This window comes from Mustela erminea, chromosome 12 (assembly GCF_009829155.1).
Source record: "Mustela erminea isolate mMusErm1 chromosome 12, mMusErm1.Pri, whole genome shotgun sequence".
Classification (NCBI taxonomy): domain Eukaryota; kingdom Metazoa; phylum Chordata; class Mammalia; order Carnivora; family Mustelidae; genus Mustela; species Mustela erminea.
The window spans coordinates 584,530-604,423 of NC_045625.1; the positions used below are offsets into that span (position 1 = coordinate 584,530).

The 19,894-nt window shown below is 65.4% G+C and overlaps 2 protein-coding genes across 9 annotated transcripts in view; both read left to right on the forward strand.

Moving 5' to 3' along the window:
* The window catches only part of EXD3 (exonuclease 3'-5' domain containing 3), a 75,651-nt gene extending 64,390 nt beyond the window's left edge, over positions 1 to 11,261 (forward strand). For 4 of the 8 annotated variants that reach the window (XM_032306810.1, XM_032306807.1, XM_032306812.1 and 1 more), the window contains exons 21-23: positions 7,691 to 7,856; positions 9,528 to 9,566; positions 9,826 to 11,261. In XM_032306810.1, coding sequence (XP_032162701.1) covers positions 7,691 to 7,856; positions 9,528 to 9,566; positions 9,826 to 10,133 — 513 coding nt within the window. In that variant the 3' untranslated portion in view covers positions 10,134 to 11,261. The remainder of the gene's footprint in view (positions 1 to 7,690; positions 7,857 to 9,527; positions 9,567 to 9,825) is intronic. The other 4 variants (XM_032306813.1, XM_032306814.1, XM_032306816.1 and 1 more) reach the window with 2 other exon arrangements.
* A 4,099-nt stretch (positions 11,262 to 15,360) lies between these two features.
* NRARP (NOTCH regulated ankyrin repeat protein) lies at positions 15,361 to 17,067 on the forward strand. Its single transcript, XM_032309017.1, has one exon. The coding sequence runs from the start codon at positions 15,723 to 15,725 to the stop codon at positions 16,065 to 16,067; it is 345 nt and encodes a 114-aa protein (XP_032164908.1). The 5' UTR covers positions 15,361 to 15,722; the 3' UTR covers positions 16,068 to 17,067.
* Positions 17,068 to 19,894: the final 2,827 nt, after the last annotated feature.

Genomic DNA, 19,894 nt, shown 5'->3' on the forward strand with positions numbered 1-19,894 from the left:
GGGCCAGCCAGAGACAGGAGGGGCCTCAGGATAACCCTACAAGGGAGACAGGCCTACCCCGCCAAGCCCTGCACCCCTCCCTGGACGGGGGGAGTGGGTGGGGAAGGGTCTCGCAGAGCATGGGGGAGGCAGGCTCTGGCAAGGACAGCTTCTTCCTCCCCCAAATTGGAAAACCCATTTCAAGGCACAGGTGGTGGTGGAAGGGGCCACCTTTCGTGGCCTGACTCAGTGGCCCCGGGCGGAGGCAGGAAGGAGAGGGGCCAGGGGACCCCTGCCCTGAGATCAGCCCCGGGTCATGCTGGCTCCCCACCATGCTGGGCTCATCATACTGTAGCTACTTGGCACCTGAGCTCCCACTCTCTCCACCTGGTCTGCCAAGCCCCAGGTTGGCTGTCACTTCCTCCAGGAAGGCCTCCAGGCTCCCAGCCGTGTCCTGGAACATAGCACTTGCTTTGGAGGAGTACTTTGGGACTGCTCTCTCCCTTGGCTGGGATCACAGTGGGGCAGGGCTACTGTGACGCTCAGGCAGGTTTAGACCCCGGGGTACAGGGCTTGGGGTTCCAGACCACTGCCTGCTGTCTGAGGGCCTGGCTCCACTTGTCTAAGGTAGCAGGACAAGCAGGACTGCTCCCTAACTTTCTTAGCCTGTCCCCCGTTGCCCCCCATTGCCCCCCGCTGCCCCAGGCAGGAGGGGTCCCCCAGCCCCCCTCACCCTGGGTCCTGGCGCGGGAAGGCAGGCGCAACCGTTTGCTTTTGAATCTGGGCCGGTGTCCTGAGTGGCCCTTTCAAAGGCCGGCCGGGGGCGGGGGCCGTTCCCAGGCGCGCCCCGCCCTCCCCGCCCGCCCCTCCTCCCGCTTTCCCACGCGGCCCAGCCGCCGGCTGGTTCTCACGGCCCGCTGCCCCTCCCCCGTCTGGGAACGGCTGTACTGCGCCCGCCGCGGCTGGGGTGCCCGGGAGCCCCGGGATGGGCCGGGCGCCGAGTGGGGTTCCTGGAGGAGGTGCCACCCCGGGGCAGCTGAGGTGGCCCAAGGTGGGGCAGACGACAGCCCCCCAACCCCCAGGGCCTGAGGCTGGAGGACATCCTCTGGCCCAGGTTCTATGTGATCTAACCCAGGGCGGGTGGTGACAGCCCCCCACACCTCACAGAGGGACCTAGGGGGCCCTGGCTGTGCCTGCCTTTTGCCTGGGGACAGAGAGCACTGTCGGCTCACTGGGGTCTCCCTGACACGAGAGTAGGAGGTGGGGCTTCTGTTCCTCTCCCGACAGCCTGGAAGGGCGGGGCACCCGTCCTCACAAATGCGCAAAATGTGACTTCAGGAGACAGCGATGGCTCCGCACACAGAAATGTGTCCCACGCTGTGTCTGAAATTCACATTTAGGGCCCAAGTTATCCCTGGCCCCTTGGGGGTGGGGAGGGGTTGCGGTGACCTTCCCGTGTCGGGCTGGAGGAAGCCGGCAGCAGGACGTGGCCACCTGTCTGGGCCCCGAGGCTCACACCACTTAGCTTGCCCACCCGAGGGAGCTGGAGCAGGGGCTGTCCCCCACCCAGCTGTTAACAGCCTGGCCTGGATTGTCGACCCCACTGCCCCCACACAGCGGAGTCTGCACGTCCAGGTCCTGAGCGGGCCCTGGGCTGTGGCTGGCACAGGGGAGGAGGAGCTCCCAGGAGCTGTGGTGCCCGGGGTGGGGAAGGGACACCCTGCTGGAAGCCCACCGGCTCGTCCTGCTCTGGCCACCTTCCGGGCTCGGGCCTGCAAGCCTCTGAGGGGCCTGGGGGAAGGGCTGTGGCCCTCCCATGTGTCCCTGGCCGGAGTGACCTGGGCAGGCAGTGCTTCCCGGGCACGCCCTGCTTGTCATGCATGCTGTATCCTGGACACTGTGTCTGTCCTGCCCGGGGCTTTCTTCCCATTCCGCTCACTGCCCTTTCCTCTTCCCTCGCCGTCAGAGTGACCTGCAGGCTCAGGGATGTCCGGGACCTCTTAGGAGCCACGGCTGCAGGGCCCTTGCTGCTGGTCTCCGGCAACCCCCCGTCCACCCTGCAGGCCTGACCACAGCGCTAGGGGCAGGTCCTCAGGAAGTCAACATGGCCCTCCTGTCCTGGCAGTAGGAGGCGAGCCTGGCGGGAGGCTGGGGGGTGGGGGGTCTGGCTCCAGCGGCCAGGCGACACCTCCCTCTACACCAAGGTCCCAGACCCGGACTGCCAGCCTGGTATGGCTGCTTCCGTCTGAGCCTGTGCCCTCCGAAATAGTCTTGTCCTCTCCCCACCGGCTCGGGAGGTCCCCTCACTCCCATAGCAGCCCCAGGAAGGAGCTCGTGTGCTTCCCAGCACGGGCACACAGCCTGCTGGCTGCTCATACACAGACACACTTCCGGGGCTGGGGAAGCGCGGGAGGTCCCTCCACTCACCCTGAGACACCGTCACACCAGTCCTGTGTCCACACCGCAGAACGCCCAGTCGCACGCACTCCCACTCACGCCTCTGGCCACGGCTCACGTGCAGACACACGCTCAGCCGCTCTGAGGCCGGGTGCTCACGGGAGCAACAGCTGCGGGCCTCCGGCCCACCCCACAGGCCCAGGGCGGACCCTCCCAGGGACTCGATCACGCCGCACGCTTAGCCCCTGTAGCCCCTGGCCCCACAGAGGGGAAGAGCTGGGCCCAGGGGAATGGACCTTCCTGGACCTGGGCACGGGGCAGGAGCTGGAGAAAGGCCCCCGGGAAGGCGGCCGCCCCACGTCACGGACATCAGAGGTGGCGGCCACCGGAGGGCTACGAGTCTGTGGCACAGCGAAGAGCTGTTATTGTCGTTTTTACAATTTTGTTTATTTGAGAGAGCGTGCCCACCGAGCTGGGGCGGGTAGGGGGCAGGAAAGGGAGAAGCAGGCTCCCTGCTGAGCGTGGGCTCCATCCCAGGACCCCGGCATCCCGACACCTCACCCACGGAGCCCCCCAGGCGCCCCTGGAGAAGATTTTAAAACCCAACGATAAGGAGTGCCTGGGGGCTCCTGCTTTCGGCTCCTGTCGAGATCCCGGGGCACCGGGGTGGAGCCCTGCGTCGGGCTCTGGGCTCGGTGAGCCTGCTTCTGTCTCCCGCTGCCCCTGCTTGTGTTCCCTCTCTCACTGTGTCTCTCTCTTTCAAATAAAGAAAATCTCTAAAAAAACAAAAACCTCCAAATGGTCCCAAGAAGGCCAGTGCAGCATTTGCAGCCACGCACTCCCCCCCGGCTCCTGGGGCCTGGCCCTTCTGCCCCCAGCACGTGCCCCCGGCCAGTGGGACAGCAATGACCCCCCACGGATGTCCCGTGCTCCTCAGCTGTGGGCCGCCCACGACTCTGCAGATCCCCGGCCCCTTGGCCTGTCTCCAGTGGAAATCCGGCAACATTCCAGGCCAGGGGCCGCGGGGTCTTCACAGCAGAGCTGGCTGAGGCGCTCATCTTGGAGGAGGGTCGCAGCCCCAGCAGCCGTCTTGTACTCGGAGCGGGGAGCGGGTGTGGACGGCCTCCCCGGGTGTTGCCGGGACAGTGTGGGAGAGCGGGGTGTGCAGTGGACCCAGAGCCCCCACCCCGTCCGGAGAGGTGTCAGGCCAACACCCCAGGCCGGGGGTCTTTCATCCCGGCCCTTGGCCATGCACCGGCACCATTTGTTGGGGTGGCTCTGGGTGGATGAGGGGGTCAGGGCAGACAAGCCAGCCTGGGAAGGCCTCAGGACCTGCCCATCTCAAGGCAGCGAGTGTGGACAGTGAAAGGAGGCGGCACCTGGCAGGGGCCAAATGGGCAGAAACCACCGTGGGAACAGGGACACTGGTGTCCTGTGGCTGAGCTCTTCCAGGGCCCCCACCCCCGACGTGAGCATCTGAGACGCTGGCTGCCGTAGGTGCGCTCTGGGAAGGCGGGGAACGGGAGCCCTTCTCGGTGACAGGCTGGCTTTTCCAGGTGGTGGGTTGAGGGGACGTTGATTTTCTTCTGCTCTTTTATGTTTTGCCATTTTCCTAATTTGCTCTAAAGGACCAAGAAATGACCCATGACTCTAAAACATGTCACAGCTTCTGAGCCGAAGCCCCCTTTGGCCCTGCCTGTGGGGTCAGAAAACCCCAGAACATGGCCTTCCCAGGTCTGCGTAGATGGGACTGGTCCTTCCATCCCTCACCGAGCAGGGGTGGGAGCCGCAGGCGCCGGTGGGACCGTCTGGAGCTGGAGCCCGAGCCTGGGCAGCACTTGCCATGAGGCAGGAGTAAGGTTGCTAAAACCCAACCCTTGCTTGGAAGAGTGGCGACCGGTGACAGCGGGATACAGCGTGGCCCCAGGCCCAGTTCGCAGATGCGCCAGGTGCCCCCTGGGCAGGGACAGGTGGTCAGCCTCCAGTGGGGAGCTCAGGTCACAGGCCTGGCTGCTGGCTGAGGCCGGAGCTTCCCCCACAGCCTCCTTAAGAGTGGGCCCTTCCGCTGGGCTCCTAGCCGGGGCAGGTGCCTTCCTGCTGCCCCGCACCCTGGGGAACGTGGGCTCCCTCTCATGCGCCATGCCCTGAGGAGCCCCAGGTGTGGCTCCTGCCCACCCCCTTCGTCCCTCCAGGCACCCGGCAGAACGCAGCCCTGAGAGGGGCTGGCAGGCTCTGGGCAGTGCTGCCTCCCGGCTCCTCTCCACTGTGCCCCTCGGGAACAGCTGTCCTCTGGTTGTGCACACCAGACCCCCGCAGGCCCACACATTAGGGCCACGTGTGTGCAGCCTGTGCGCCTGGGGCGGGTGGGTATTCAGAGGAGGTGGGTGCCCAGAGCAAGTGGGTTTCTGGGAGGGGTGGGAACACAGACATTTCCAGGGACATGGAGCTCGGGGTGGGCGCTGTGAGCTTGCCTGTTGCTCAGCTCTGCTTCTGTCGGCCACGACCACTCCCACGGGTGGGTATGGCTGTGATTCCTGGGCTTGGAGCTGAGAGCAGACCTGCTCTCGGGCATGGCTTCCCACACCTGGGAATGGACCCCTCAAAGCCCCCCGATGCCCCCTGCCAAGTCATGGCCTCAGAGGAGTGGACAGCTAACCCAGGTGCCTGCTATAGCCTTTCCTCACATGCCCAAGAGCCCGGAGAGCAAGCCTCCTGGAGGAGTGACCAGAGCAGGCCTCCCCCCCAACACCCAGGCCCTAGCGGGGAGCAGGGAGCTAGAGAGGGCGGGCCTGTCCAACTCCATGCCCGTGGGCCCCGCCAGTCCCCAGGACCAGTCCCCGCTGGCCGCCCAGCCCCCAAGAGACAACGTCCCACCTGCGGTTTTGTGTCCCTGCCTGAGGCGGCCCCCGGGGCAGAAGGAGTTCCCCGAGCTGGCGTAGGTTCCCGGCAGCTGTAGGCGCTGTGGGAAGCAAGCAGGCAGGTGGACCCCCGGGACAGGGAAGCCAGAAACATTCCCGGCCACTCCGGCCCCTCCCACCGGCCGGGCTCCTGGGGTGGAGGCCAACCCTGCCCTCAAGCTCCCAGACTGAATGGGATGCGTGGGACCTGGCCTCACTCACAGGCACCACCCAGCCCCTGTCCAGGGCCTCCCCCAGGACCCCCACTGCCGTCTGCCCAGACCCACGGGCATTCCAAAGCTCGGGTTTGTATGTCCCCCAAGGAGGAGTGGGCGTGGCTAAAGTCATCGCACCCCACTCTCCTGGGGTCCGTGTGAGGACCTTGGTGTAGGGCCCTCCCGAGCCCAGGGCCCTGTGACTGGGAGCAAGTTACTCAGCCCCTCAAGAAGCCCCCTTTCTGCGGAATGAAAGGGTAAGGGCTCTGCCTCTGTGGTTTTGGGGAGGGGCCTCCGCTGGACTGGCACCAAGCCCATGACCAGACACGCGCTAGGCCGTGAGCCCCAAGGGGCAGGGTGGGCCAGCAGGCGGTCCGGCGAGGGTTGCCAGGCCCCGCGGTGGGTAGGAGAGGCCGTCGGTGTTGGTCCTTCCTGCAGATGGGGAACGCGGCGCAGAGGGGTGAGCGTGCAGAACCGGCTTTTCCAGGTGGAGGTGGGGGGAGGGCAGGGCCTCCCAGGGCCCTATGGGGTGGCAGCAAGGGCCCCGACAGTGGGCAGCGGCCGTGGGAAAACCGGCCCCAGTGGTTCCCGAGGGTGGGGCCAGGTCCTGGGGATGGCACCGGCCGTTTGTCTGGGTGCAGTGACTCAGCACAGGAGCTGGCTGCCCCGCCCAGGTGTGCACACCAGGCCAGGTCCCGGGGGGTCCCCCACCCCCCACCCCCCACCCTCTTGCCGCTGCTCTGTCCCTCTCAAACCTGCCAGCTCCAAACCCCCGGGAGGCCTGCGCAGGAGAGGGGGGGCCTCTGTGGTGGGCAGCCCAGGGCAGCAGTGGAGGCTCTGCTGCCCCCTAGTTCCCACTCCTTCCCCAGGCAGGCCCCCCACCCTAGGAAGGCCCCTGGATCCATGACCAGGAAGCCAGGTGCCCCCCCCACCGTGCCCCCCACAGACTCCCTGGGCCACAGGCAGGCCCAGCTCTGGTTGGCAGAGGCGGCCAGGGGGACAGCAGGCCCCCCAGAGAGGCAGGAGGAAGGGTCCTGCCTGGGATCAGCCCTGACCCAGCCCCGCCCCGGCCTCCCAGCCGAGGCCACCGCACCCATGCTGCGCTCCCAGGCCCGGCTCCTGAGGCCGGATGTGGAGCCATGAGGCCACAGGTAAAGCCAGCTCACAGTGTCGAAAGGCCCGTGGGAAAAGGGCGTGTGGGGGTGGGGGGGCACCGCCTCTGACGTGGGCACACCCTGAGGCTGCAGGGGCCCGTGGTGCCGCCTAACCACCCACCCCTGGGAGCCATGACATCCAGGGCACTGGCCCAGCGCCTCCGGGAGGGGGCCGAGAGGGCTCCCGTGAGTACAGATCATGGCCCCCTCCCCCCTGAGGCCTGGGAACCCCCCAGGCCCTGCTCTTGGCTCCACTTCGTCCCGCTCTGACGTCCGGAAGGGCTGTGACCGCTGTGCATGTCTCCACGGGCACCTGTGCCTACCGGCCTGCGAGCCCGGTCTCTAGGGACCTGGGCCCTCCTGCTCTCCCTCAGGGCCCTGCCCACCTCAGGCGGGAGCCCTGGGGTCCCTCACCCTGTCAGGCAGGACCCACCGGAAGGCAAGCCCGGGGCAACTGTGTGGGGAGGGCAGGATGGCCCCCAGAAGCCCCCGCTTCCGCCAGGGTCCCCGTAAGGTCAGCAGGGCTGGGCTCCACTCCTGACAGGGGCCGGTGGCATGTTCTAGACAAGGACCCCAAACAGAAGCAGAAGTGGCTTCCCTCTTGATCCCTCACAGATGCGGTGCCCAGTGGGGACCGTCAAGAAACAGGCACCGTCAAAAAACACGGACACTGAAATGGCCTGGCTCACCCCAAGACCAGCGGAGGGATCAGCCATAGGGCTGTTTACCCCGACCCTTTAATGCTGGACCCTGTGTCCCCCACCATGCGGAGCCAGCCCCAGGCTGCCTAGGCCTCACTTTGCCCTTGAGACTCGGGGGTTTGGGGAAAACAGCCCAGGTGACAGCAGAGTGCCACGGGGTCTCAGGAGCTAGAAGAAGCTATCCAGGGTCCACTAGGATCCAGAGCAGTCAAGGAGGGCTCCCAGGAGGTGGTGTGCCCTGTCTTGTGGAGACGGGAAGGGATGTGTCATTTGTGTCTGTGAAACCCCCAAGCCAGACCCAGAGCTGCAAGGGGCACAGCCTGACCTCGGCACCCCTCTGTCCCCAGGAGCCCCACCTGACCTCGGCACCCCTCTGTCCCCAGGAGCCCCGCCTGACCTCGGCACCCCTCTGTCCCCAGGCCTGTAACTGTGACCAGTACCTGAAGGTCTCCAAGGAGATGATGAAGCAGCTGGTGTGGCTTGGCAGCCAACGGGAAGTCCCTAGCAGCACAGGTGTGTGTGCCCCACGTGGTTGGCCTCGGGCTCCGTGGGGGTCTGTGGACAGTGGCCCAACAACGGGTACTCCCAGGACCAAAGTGCACGTGTGGCCAGGGGCTGGGGAAGGACAGCACACGACGAGCTAAGGTCACAGGGACCGGGGAGCTCCGACACTCAGCATCCCTCTGGGGTGGCCTCCCCCACCCTCTGTCCGGGAGGCCCTGCACGGGAGCACCCACGCACCCACGCAAACCTCTCATGCAGAGACACCTGCGCGCTTGCGGGCCGGCGCACACGCACCTGTTCCCTCACACACGCTGTGCACATGTGGCATCTGCTTGCACACCTCCGCACCCCGGGCGCTTGCCACTGTGTGAAGGTAGTCTAGCGTGAACGAAGAGCAAGGAGGGCAAACCCCAGAGGTCCCCCCCAACACCCAGCCGGAGGCCCAGCCTCAGTTTCCGTGTCTGTGAAACGAGAGGGTGCAGAGCAGCGGGAGACTCTGAAGTGGCTGCAGCGTCCTGCGCGTGCCCGGCCATACCTATCACTGGCACCTCCGCCCTCTGGAGAGAAGGGCCCCGGGGAGGGGGCACCGGAGGGAGCCTGGCTGCTGCTCCCTAGGCTCCCGGCCCTTCCTCGTTGGAGGGCAAGGACGGGACGGGGACAAGCGCGTCTTGGGACCCTCTCTGCGGGCTCAGCCTGAGGCCCGGGGCCTCTCCAGGATGCTGACCTCCCCACTTGTTCTTCCCGCCTCCCTCTGAGGTTTGGGGCCAGAGCGGGGGGCCACCCACTCTTCAGGTGAGCCAGCGTGATGGCCTGGTGGGGCCCCAGCAGCTGTCCTCTCTCCGCGGGGGGCCCAAGGCCCGGGCGGGGAGGAGCCGAGCATGCGCAGTGCCGTTCGCTGGCGCTGGCGCGGGGCTGCGGTCCCCTCCAGCCATCGGCCCATCCCGGTGTGCGGTGGTGGGCAGCCCTCCCGAGGGCCACCTGGTACCTCGGGGGCCTCCAGGTGGAGGCTGAGACCAGCCAGGGCAAGCTAGGGAGGTCGTGGCCTTGCTGGGTTCCCAATGGCCGTGGGGCTGGGGTGAGGGGCTCGTCCCGTCAAACCCGCGCAGCCGCTGATCTGGAGCCACGTGGGAAGGTCAGCGGAACCCGGGAGGACCCTTCTCCCGCGCGCTGGCCAGTGCTCCTCGGCCCTCACCGCCTCGGCCTGGCCAGCTCCCCGGCACCTCCCTGCGCTCCTAGTGGGGATAGGAACCCTCTCGCGGAGTCAGGAGGTCGCATCCCAGGGTCTCTGCTAGCACCCTGAGCTCCAGCAGTGCCCCTGGGCCCCCGCCCGGCTGAGGGCTGTTAGGAAATGCGCTCCCCTGGCAGGGGCTTATCTGCTCATCGCTGGGGACGGTATGACCCCGCCCCCAACCGCCAGTTCTCAGGCCCCCAAGTGCCCTAATTGGCCAATCTCACGCCCAGAACTTGTTTCCCAAGGACCTTTGAGCCCCAAGAACATTCCAAGGTGTGCGTTCCCATGGGAGGGGCCCAGGCTGGCACCAAAGCCCCTTAGCCCCCTGCCCTTTTCCCTTTCTCCTAAGGGTGGGGGCAGGGGCTGGGTGCCCCAAGGCGCATTGTGGGCCCTGGAGCTGCCAGGCCCCCTCCTTAGGACAATCCCTGATGTCCTTGATTGATTGGCAGGTGATGAGGCCAGCCCCAGCACAGACTTACAGGAGGCAGGTGAGCCCTGGGACCACTCCTTGAGTACACAGGGCCCCACCCCAAGCCAGGGTTTGTGCCCCGGCCCAGTAGAGAGGATGGTCCTGTGCCCTAGGTGAGGGGTGGCGGCCAGTACCAGCGGGGAGGGCCCAGGGTCCACGGGTAAGATGAGGCAGAGGGTTGGGTGGACGGGGCAACACAGGGAGGATCTGCAGGAAAGAGTGGGATGGGGGTCGGACACCCAAAGGCTGCGGGGTGTGAGTGTGCTTCCCCTCTCCAGGCTCAGCCCCGGAGGAGGCCCCTGAGAGCCGCACCCATGACCTGCCCTGCCGCTGGCTGGAGGCGGCCGACCTGCAGTCCCACGCGCCCGCCGTCCTGGGCAACGGCACCCGACTGCAGCTGGCGGGGGTCCCGGAGGGCGTGCTGCAGCGGCCGGGCCCCCGCCCCTTCTACTGCTGCACCGGCTGCGGCAAGGTCTTCTGGGAGGGCTCCCACCTGGGCCGCATCACCACACATTTCCGCGAAGTCCTGGATGGGGCCTCCAGGCCCTGCCGCCCCCCGCCCTGCCCTGTCAGCGGCACCCTCTGAGGACCGGGCCCCGGGCCCCGCTGGTCTGCATCGCCCTCCCAGGCTCCCTGCACACACCCCAGGGCTCCCCACCGCATGCCAGCAGGGTTCCGGCCCCGCACAGAGCCTGGGGCAAGGTGGAGGGGCTCAAGGTTTTCCACACGGGCAGGATGCTCGGACCCTGCGCCGAGAGCCGCCTGGCATTCGGGAATGAGGCCGGCGGAAGCGGGAAGGATACGCCTGGCAGAGGAAACGGCACAAAGGCCCAAGGGGGGCCCAAGTGGCTCCCCGAGCATGGGGCTCAGTGGGCTGGGGGGGCGGGGGCACAGGCCCCCCCACCGTGCCCGTGGCCCTCTCCCTTTGCTGTGGCAGCCCCTACCCCCGATCCCGCCACTACCCCACTCTGCTGGCATTCTCAGGCCAAGGGCCAAGCCTCCAGGCCAAGCAGGGCAGGACCTTCCTCCCTTCCCCCAAGTAGTTCCCAGCCAGGCTGGCCCTCTGGGGTCCTCCAGTTCCTGGGGAGTAATATGGTGGGGGGGAGCTTCCCAGGGACAGGGTAGCCAGGCGACGCAGCCACCCTCTAGGAAGACATCCATTGTGTACTGGAAGGCCATGGCCTGGAGGGGAGGTGGCCCCTCTGAGTCTGTGGCTCTGGCCCCCTTGCTGGCCTCCTGCCCCCACCCCCTGCCACATGGAGGCCGGGCGGCCTCCTCTCGTGAAAGAGGCAGCAACGAAGTCAGAGGGCGGCTGCACACAAGACTCTCTACTTCATCCACTCGGAGGGAAACTGAGGCGCAGGCACTCATGGCTGGCACCCCGAGGGCGCATGGGCACTGGTGCCAGGTGGGCAGGGAGAGGAGCCTAGACAGCACCTTGCCCTCGCTGCCCCCTCCTGGCTCACCCCCCAGGAATGTGCCTCCCCCCCCACATCCCTTTCCTGTCCTTCCTGCCTGGAGCGGAAACCGGCTCCGATTTGGCTGAGGAGCCCAGGCGGAAGCTTCAGGGCTGCTGGGGCCTGGGAGCTGGGGCGGGGTTGCCGCCTCTGCCCAGGGCGGGGAACACCTGCAGGCCCAGGTGTGATGGCCTCAGACCAGGTGGGCACTGGTCGTGCCAGGCCTGCCCCCGCCCGGGCTGGGGGTCATGCTGAAAGGCCATACAGACGAACTGCCACATCCCCCAGCCTCTTCTTTCCCTGGAAGTGCCCCCAGGTGCTCAGACCCCAGCAACTCTGGGGTCACTGCACAGACGGACGGAGAGGCTCCGAGGCCAGGGCCAGGCTGGGTGGGCTCTGTGTCAGGGCCAAGTCAGCAAACTAGCCTCCCCCACCTTTTGGTCACTGCTGAGCCTGAGGGTCAAGCTGGGCTGCCAAGGTGAGCGGCAAGCAAGACCCCCCCCCCAGGGGCGGGGCACCCTCTGTGGTTGGGGTGATGCTTCCAAGAGCCAGACCGCCAGCCCTGTCCTAGGCGGCAGCCCCGAGCCTGCTCTCCTCCGGCAGGGTAAGGAGGAAGCCGCCAGGGTGCTGGCCCCACTGCCAGTCCCAGCTGCTTCCTGGAAGTTCTCCTCCGACCCAGGACCCTGGGGTTGGTTGCAGCTGGCCCTCAGCAGAAAGAGGCCAGAACAAGGGACAAGCGTGGGGAGACGGGAGCCCAAGTCTCTTTGCTGTTCCTCTGGGCAGGCCCAGCCCCAGCACCCCTCTGCCCTGTGTACCTCTAGAGGGAGAAGAGGGCGGCCAAGCGGCCCTTCTCAGTGTGCCCCTCACAGCGGCGCTGGTGCCACCGAGCCTGCCTCCCACCTCCCCACCCCTCTGCTGCCCAGGCTGGCTGTCTCCCTCCGGGGACCCTCCGGGGCTCACGTGCTCGCTGCCCTCCTAGCCTGGCTCTACAGCAAACCCTGGGTCCGGAGCCATCAGAGGGTCCACCCAAAGAGCCTTCTGAGGCCCCAGGATGCCTTAGACCCCCTTCCAGGCCAGGGGGTCAGGCACCATGCCCCCAGGGTGGGCTCCCGTCCCAGTGCCAGGCCATGCCCTGCAGCCTGCCCGGCAGGCCAGAGCCGAGCACTGATTGTCTGCCGCAGTTCCTGCCCTGGGCGTCCTTCCTCGGCTCTGGCTCTGGCCGAGGGCTGAGTGTTTGTTATTTGATCTCTATCCTCTCTCGGCCCTTCTACCAGGTGTCTGGGCTGCTGGGAAGAAACACTCTCCTCTTTCCCACGCTCCCCGACACATTTTAATGAATTAGCTGGAAGCCCCGCCCCCACTGCCCGCCTGCTTGCTTGCCCTCCCTCCCCCGCCTGGTGCCTTTAAGGTGGCCGCAGGCCTTGGCCCAGCTCTGGGCAGCCGCCTCTTCTGCGTGGTCCTCCCCAGGCTGCCCCACCCAATCTTCCCGGCCCATATCCCAGAATGCTCCCCAGGCTGCCCCACCCCTGCCCACACGGCCTCCCCACCGCCCACTGCTCTGAGTCTGGAAAGGAAGAAGGGGCCCTTTGCGACCCCAGCCTCCACCCCTCCATGGCCCTGTGGGTTGGCGCCCCTGGGCCAGGATCCTCAGAGCTGATGCAGAGAAAGATGGGGCACAGCTGCGTGGTCAGAGTTCAGTGGGGCTCTACGGATCCCAACTCAGGGGTTTCTCCCTCCCAGCCAGGGAACCACCGGCCTGTTTGTGGAAGTGATACCACCAAGAGAGCCACAAACACCAGAGGGGGTTTCTCTGAGCCCCAGGGCAGGCCTGACCATGGCGGGCCTCTCCCCCTCCCTCCAAGGCATTTGGAACAAATGTCTTCCTTCTGGACTGCTCCTTCAGCAAACGGGGTGAGGGCCCTGGGACCCCTCTCCTCTCCTTTCCTCGACCGGGGCAGCTCCTAGCATGTGGAGCAGACCAGCTCAGAATGAAATGACCCACCCCCAGCCACGGTGGAGAATTCCATCTGCTCCCCAGGGACACTGTGACCGTCACCTGAACCCCACAATGGCAGGTCTGGCTACACCTGTGCGACCCTCACACAGAACCCTGGCTGTGGCAGGAGACAACCTCTGCCTAGACTCTTATGGCCACGCTGGTCCAGCTGGGGGGCACCCAAACCACCGATTTCATGCCCCGTGGTGGCGGCCGCACGTTCCCACGCGGAGCTCACAGGGCCCCTTTGTCTGTCCTCCCTGAAGCCTCGCGGTGTCAATGGGGCTTTTCTCCCAGGCTCTGCTCCCTGGCACAGCAGGGTCTCCAAGATGCCCTTCTTCAGGTCCGGGGACCTGAGCCCACCTGGGCTAGGGCCTGTCTTGGAGCCCACTGCCTTCCGGGGGCGGCCCTGGGCACCGTCCAAAGCTGAGAATGTGTTCTCAGAGGGCCCTGCCGTCCAGACCCAGCCCTGTTCCCGGGAGAAGCAGGGGGCTACATGCCTGCCTAGCAGGTCACAGCCCTGCACGGGGTGTCATGCTCGCTCACCTGGTCTGAGAGTCACGGTCCAGAGGGAGTTACAGGCCCCAATGGACAGGGCCTATGCCCTCTTTCCTGGTACCAGGGAGTTGTCGGGAAGGGGGTGCTGAAGGTGACCAAGTGTGGACACCTGCCCTCCATGTGTCCACACTCCAGCAGCATCTGTTCCCAGGCCCCCTTACTGGGCCCAGGGACACTTGCGGCTAAGATGAGCAGGACAAGGGAAGGGTTTCTGATACCAGCAGCCCCCAGGTCCCAACCACAGCTGGACCTAGCACAGAGCTCCGCCAAGCCTGGGCTTACCCAACTGCACAGTGGGGAGCTCCTGGGGGGACCAAGTCTGAGCGGAACAGCTGGACCACCAGGCAGACCGCCAGCCTCGGGGAGACCAAAGTGAGGGACTCCGGGAGCTCCAGCGGTCAGGAGGACCCCACAACTGGCCGCTGCAGTCAAGCCTGAGGGTAGCTGACCAGAGGCAGCCAGCCCTGGGTGGCCTTACCCAGTTTTGCCTATGGTTTGGCTGTGACTCCCCCAGAGCACACAGCAAGATGGGGGCACCCCACGCACGTGTCCAGACCTGGACCAGCAGGCAGACAAAGCACGGGAGCCCATCCCAAAAGGAGGCCTAGCAGGGTGGTCTCCCCTGATGAGGCCTGGCTGCCTGGTGGGAACTCCCAGCGGCTTCTGTTGGAGAGCAAGCTCCCGGGGGGCTCCCCGGCTGCCCCAAGCCTGCTGCTCTGAGACCATTCCTGCCCGATTCCCAGCCACCGCAGCCCAGCTATAAACTGTAAAATCCTAATGAGGAAATTTGGCGGCAGTATTAGAGCATCAATAAAAAATGGGTTTACAGTTTGGAAATGAGTCATTTCTGGGTTTCCTTTCCCAGCGGCCCTTGGCGCCTTACCTGGGGCTGCTCACCTCCCCACCACCACCACCACCACCCTCCCTAGTCGTGCTAATGGAGGTGGCCCAGCAGAGGGAAGCAGGCCCTGAGGTCCCGCTGACTGGCCTTACCCCTCCCCTTGGAGGAGCTTCTGAGCGGGAGTGGGGTGGAGAGGGGCGGCCCAGGCTTGCTCAGGTAGACCCCTGCTTCTTGGTCGGGGCGGCGCCGCCGAGTTCGGCTCCTCAAGCCAGCCAGGCTGGGGAGTAAACGCGGGATGACCGGGCCGCCAGAGGAGCGGCCCGGGTGCGGGAAGGACCGCGTGGCTGTGGTCACACGCCCGAGCTGTTTGTGGAGTTGGCCCCCGCCAGGAGCTTGTGTCCTGGAGGCCAGGCTGGGCCAGTCTTGTCGCCGCGCACCCGGCGTGCTAGGGACACGGAGGGTCTAGGGCAGGCGCTCCGGAAAAGCGCGGAGCGAGACTCGGGTCTGCACCTGGGCCTCCCGGGTCTGAAACGCCCGCGAACCCACCATGGGAGGCCGCCCTCGGGTCCACCTCGGGGCCGCGCTCGGCCGGGGATCAGGCCTGGGTCTGTCCGAGCCGGGAGCTTGGAATTCCCCGGGTGGCCGGAGGGAGCGTAGGCGGGACGACGGCGGAGATGCGGAGAGCCCCAGGGCGCGTGGAGCAAGGACTCCACCTTCCCCCACCCCCACCCCCACCCCTCCAGGCCCCCTCACCGCCAACCACCGCCACCTGGCCCCCTGCCGGCGACCAGCGCCCCCTGCGGAGAAGCGCGCTGCAGCCCAAGCACGCCCCGCCCCCGCCCGCCCCCGCCCGCCCCCGCCCCGCCCCGACGTGGGCGCCGCCCAATCGTAGGGCCGCCGGCGCGCGCGTCACGGGTGCCCCATTGTTATGCAAATATAAAGGGGGGTAAAAGGCGGCCTGGCGCGGCGGGCGGGCGAGAGCAGCTGCGCGTGGGGAGGCGCGTGGGACCCGCGTGGGAGCAGCAGCAAGCAGGGACCCGGAACGCGCGGCGCCGCCGCCGGGCCCACAGGCCCCCGCGAGCGCAGTGCCCGCCCCCGTCGCCCGCCCACCCGGGCGCGGCTGGATGCGGCGGGGGCCCCGCGGCGGCGGCCCCCGGCCCCCAGCGCCCGGAACGCCCAGGAGCGGCGTGCGGGGCCCGGGGGCTCCGCGCCCTCCATGCGCCGAGGCGCGCCCCGAGTCAGCCAGGGGCCCGCGCCGCAGCCGCCGCCGCCGCCGCCCGCGCTGAGCCCCGGCGCGGCCCGCGGCCCGCGCCCGGCGGCAGCATGAGCCAGGCCGAGCTGTCCACCTGCTCGGCGCCGCAGACGCAGCGCATCTTCCAGGAGGCCGTGCGCAAGGGCAACACGCAGGAGCTGCAGTCGCTGCTGCAGAACATGACCAACTGCGAGTTCAACGTGAACTCGTTCGGGCCCGAGGGCCAGACGGCGCTGCACCAGTCGGTCATCGACGGCAACCTGGAGCTCGTGAAGCTGCTGGTCAAGTTCGGCGCCGACATCCGCCTGGCCAACCGCGACGGCTGGAGCGCGCTGCACATCGCCGCGTTTGGCGGCCACCAGGACATCGTGCTCTATCTCATCACCAAGGCCAAGTACGCGGGCGGCGGCCGGTGATGCCCATCCCCGGACCCGGACGCGGGCCTCGAGCGTGTCGTCCGCTGTACCTTCCCGCCAACTACCTCGGTGCGCACCGGGCTCTCCGGCCCAGAGGCCACGACGAGTCAGGCGCGCGCGTCCGCGCCCACGGGGGCCGCGCGGCGCCCGCTGCCAGGGGTCGACGCCCCCGCGCGGCCGCCGGGACCCCGGCCGAGGGCTTCCCACGGCCCCGCCCGCCGCCTCGTGGTGGTGGGGGGGCGTTGTGCGGGAGGTGGGGGCGGGGCGCGGGCTGCAGCCCCTTTGAAATTTGAGTCTCGCTACCAGCAAGTTCGGAGTTCCCGAGACACCGGATCCTCCGGGCAGAATGTTTTCTCCCGAAGGTGGAAAGCGGGCGTCGGGGACGCCGGCCTCGGGGCGCCCCGCCGCCCGCAGGACCCGCGGCCGAAGCCCGCAGTCGCCTAGGGGCCACGGCGGGGCGTCTGCGGCCCGGACGCGCGATGGTGGAGACGCTTCGCTGTTCCTGGGGTTCTAAACTATTTATCATGTGTGTGTATATTTGTGGGTGAAGTTTGTGCGCCTGATTTTTTTTTTTTTTTTTTTGGTTTGGAAAATACTGTGCGTGGTCATTGCGGTTATAGGGGAGATGCATTTCTGTTTCCTAGTCTTAAAACTAAAACTTGAGTCTGTCGTTTCTTGGTTGCACTGAAAATACCGCCCCGCCCGATGGCTCTCCCGTGCTAGTCCCTCTGCCTCCGTTCTCTCTCCCCTCCCCCTCGCCCCTGCCTCCTCCCGTCTCTCCTTCTTACACGCGGACACACAGCTCCGAGGGAGCTGTGGAAGCCCCGGGCCTCCCTCTGCCCTCTCCTGGGGAGGCCACCATCCCCCAAACCTGCTGGCTTCGCGGAGTCTCCTCGGCAGCATGGGTGCTCGGGTGTGGCGGTGGGGGGCGGGGCGGGCGGGGATCAGGATACCTTTTCTAGTGAGTTCTATTACAGTTAGTCTGTTGAACACTTTTTTTTTAAAAAGTAAATGGATTTGCCACGATTGAATGTCATAACATTTATGACAGAATATAAAATATTAACATATTTTAAGCCAAGTTTTAGGTGTATTTTTTGAATCTTGGTTATAAACCCAATTTTAAAGGGCGTTGTATCCAGCGTTGTGAAGGCAACAGTGTACCCATATTTATATTTTTATAAAATACCTATAAGACTGTGAATCTCTTGTGCTAATTGCTGAGTGAGTTGAAGGACTGTTTTGCCCCTCTTCAGTCTCTCGGAGCTTCAAGGACCCGATTCGAATCCGAAAAATCCTGTCATGGGGGAGGGGCCGCGCGGGGACCTGGGCCGGAGGCGGGGCTTCTGCGTCACTTTCTGTCCCGAAAGGCGCCCTTCCTGGTCTCCGAGGTTCCAATTTTCTATGCAACCCCACACCCCTTGTTGTTTTGATCCTGAGAAATAAAAGGGAGGCTGAATTATTCAAATTTAAATGAGGCTTCCCCTGGGTAGAAGTGCTGCTGACCCTTCGTGCAAAAATGGGGAGCACTTGAGGACACAGGTGGGTGGAGGCCCTTTGTGCGTGGCTGGTCAGCCCCGGGCAGTCATCTGTGGCTTTTTATAAACCCTTGTGTGAGCAGAATATATTGATAATGTCAGTGAAACAAGCAGACATTGAAACTGAGGCACAGATTACTCCAAAAGGAGTTTTTCTGTATATTTTTTCTAGATGCAAATACCTTTTTAATTATGTTAATTAATGTTAAGACTTTCTAGGCTTATATGGAAGCTGTATGTGGGTCCTGGTATGATCACTTCTAACTGGATAAAGTCAGCACATTCCTGAGTGTACGAAATAGACTTGTAGCCCAGCATGAAAAATTTATGAATAAATTTTTCATTAATTTTTTTTTAATTAAAAAAGTTTGTTGCTTCTTCTTGGTCTTGGCACCCAGGAGGAGGGTCAGGCTGCAACATGCTGGGTGCCGTCTCCACAACGCTTGGCTTGTCTTCACCAAAGACAGCCTGGCTCTGGGCTCAAGGGCCAGCCCCAGTTGGCCCCATATGGGATTCGTGAGGTGCCCGGGGAGGACCCTCTCCCAGCTGAGGGGAGCCTAGGCCACCCTGAGAGCGCTCAGAACCAGCCCACAAGCCGTTTCCCCAGCTACCTGGCAAAGCGGCTGAGGCCTCTATGTGGAAAGTTCTTGAAGCTCTTCCCACCCCCCAGGCAGCCGGAGATGAAGCAGGCCCTCAGATGACCGGGCCCTTCTGCCCACCACCGCTTTCCTTTGCTGTGGCTTTATGCCGGACCACGGGCTGCGCAGAAGGGGTGTTTCTTAAATCTGGGGAACATTCCCGCTGTCCCTCCTGACCACTGAGAGTCCGGTTTGTTCTCTCGGCCTGCCCCCGGGAGCACAGGCCCCAGGGTAGACCGTGCCCCTGGGTGCGCGAGGGGAGCACAGAGCTGGGCGTCTGATCCTCGCCCTACAGGATGAGCAGTCTCTTGGCTCACAGACCTGGGATGCCCCCAGGGCCCTGGGGCCTTGTGAGAACGGAGTGCAGGGGAGGTCAGCAGCGGACCCCGAGGAGGGAGAGCCGGAGAAGGGAACAGCGTTTTCTTGTACCTCGGAGCCCTCTACAGCAGCCAAAGGGCGACAGCTTCCTGTCAGCCGGTCCTCGGTGCCGGTCCTCGGTGCCGGTCCTGCAGACACACTGCCCTTCCCACACTGGCAGCTTCCAGGTCCTCCTCTGCACAACCTGCTCTGTTCTGGCCCGAGGGCTTTCTGAGCCTGTTCTCCTGTGGGTGAGGTAGACTGGCCTCGGACACCCGTAGAGGGGAGGGGAAGATCCGATGTAAACCAGCTCCCAGGGGAAGCGGTGCCCACTGCACTGGCGGGCAGAGTGCACGGAGGGTGCCAGGCCTGCCAGGCCTCGAAAGGGGGAGTTGCTGCGAGAATGTGGGCTTTGCGGGGCGTTCCGGACAATGCAGTCAGGCCTGGGCACTCTGGGTGGCCCACGGGCAAGCAGGACCAGACCTCCGGCTCCCTCGAAGGCACTGTCGCCCAGGAGAGATGTCGGAACCCGGCTCAGAACCCGCAGCTAACGCTCAGTCCCAGCCTCAGCTGCCAGGGAGGGGTCTGGTTCCCAGGCCCTGCGGAGCAGGAGCTCTGGGACACCTCCCAGGCACCGGCCGCCACCCTGGGAGACGGTCTGCTGTCCATGGCTCCCGAAAGTCCTCCCTCTGAGAGACGCATTTGACTGAGAAAGGCTTTGTGCTCCTCACAGAGAAATCGTTCCCTCTCAGGCACAGACAAAAAGGAGGCCAGGCCCTGCTCAGCCCCACAGCTGTGGAGGAGGCCTGCTGGGGTTTGGGGGTCTTTCTTCCCGAGGTGCTGCTCTGTGCACAGACGCCCCCGCCCCCAGCCTGGGTCCTGGCTGCTGGTGAGGGACCCTGGGGTGCTAAAGACACGTATTCAGGGGCGGTTCGCGGCCCTTTCATTGGTGGTGGCCCCAGGACACAGACGCACACGACAACCGCATCCCTCCTCCCACCGTCTGGGGAAGGCAAGGCAGGCAGGGCAGCTTCTCTGCCCAGAATGTCTGTGCTCAGGAACCAGTGCCAACGGGCCAATGGCGTCACCTGGGAGCCCCTCCCCAGGTGGCCCTTCAGGGACAGACGCCTCCTCTCCAGCCTCTGTGGCCAGCATAAGAAAGAAGTCAGAGCTGACCTACACCTCTGTCTGGCTCCCAGGATCCACAGGTCCGCTGTGGAGGCCAAGTGCAGGTCCCAGCCAGGAGCACTGAGGACACCCAGGGTGGAGGGGTCCGTCGGCAGGGAAGTCCTGG

Bases quoted from the DNA above. Each gene is read 5' to 3' on its own strand.
- NRARP (XM_032309017.1), top strand. From the start codon at position 15,723: ATGAGCCAGGCCGAGCTGTCCACCTGCTCGGCGCCGCAGACGCAGCGC.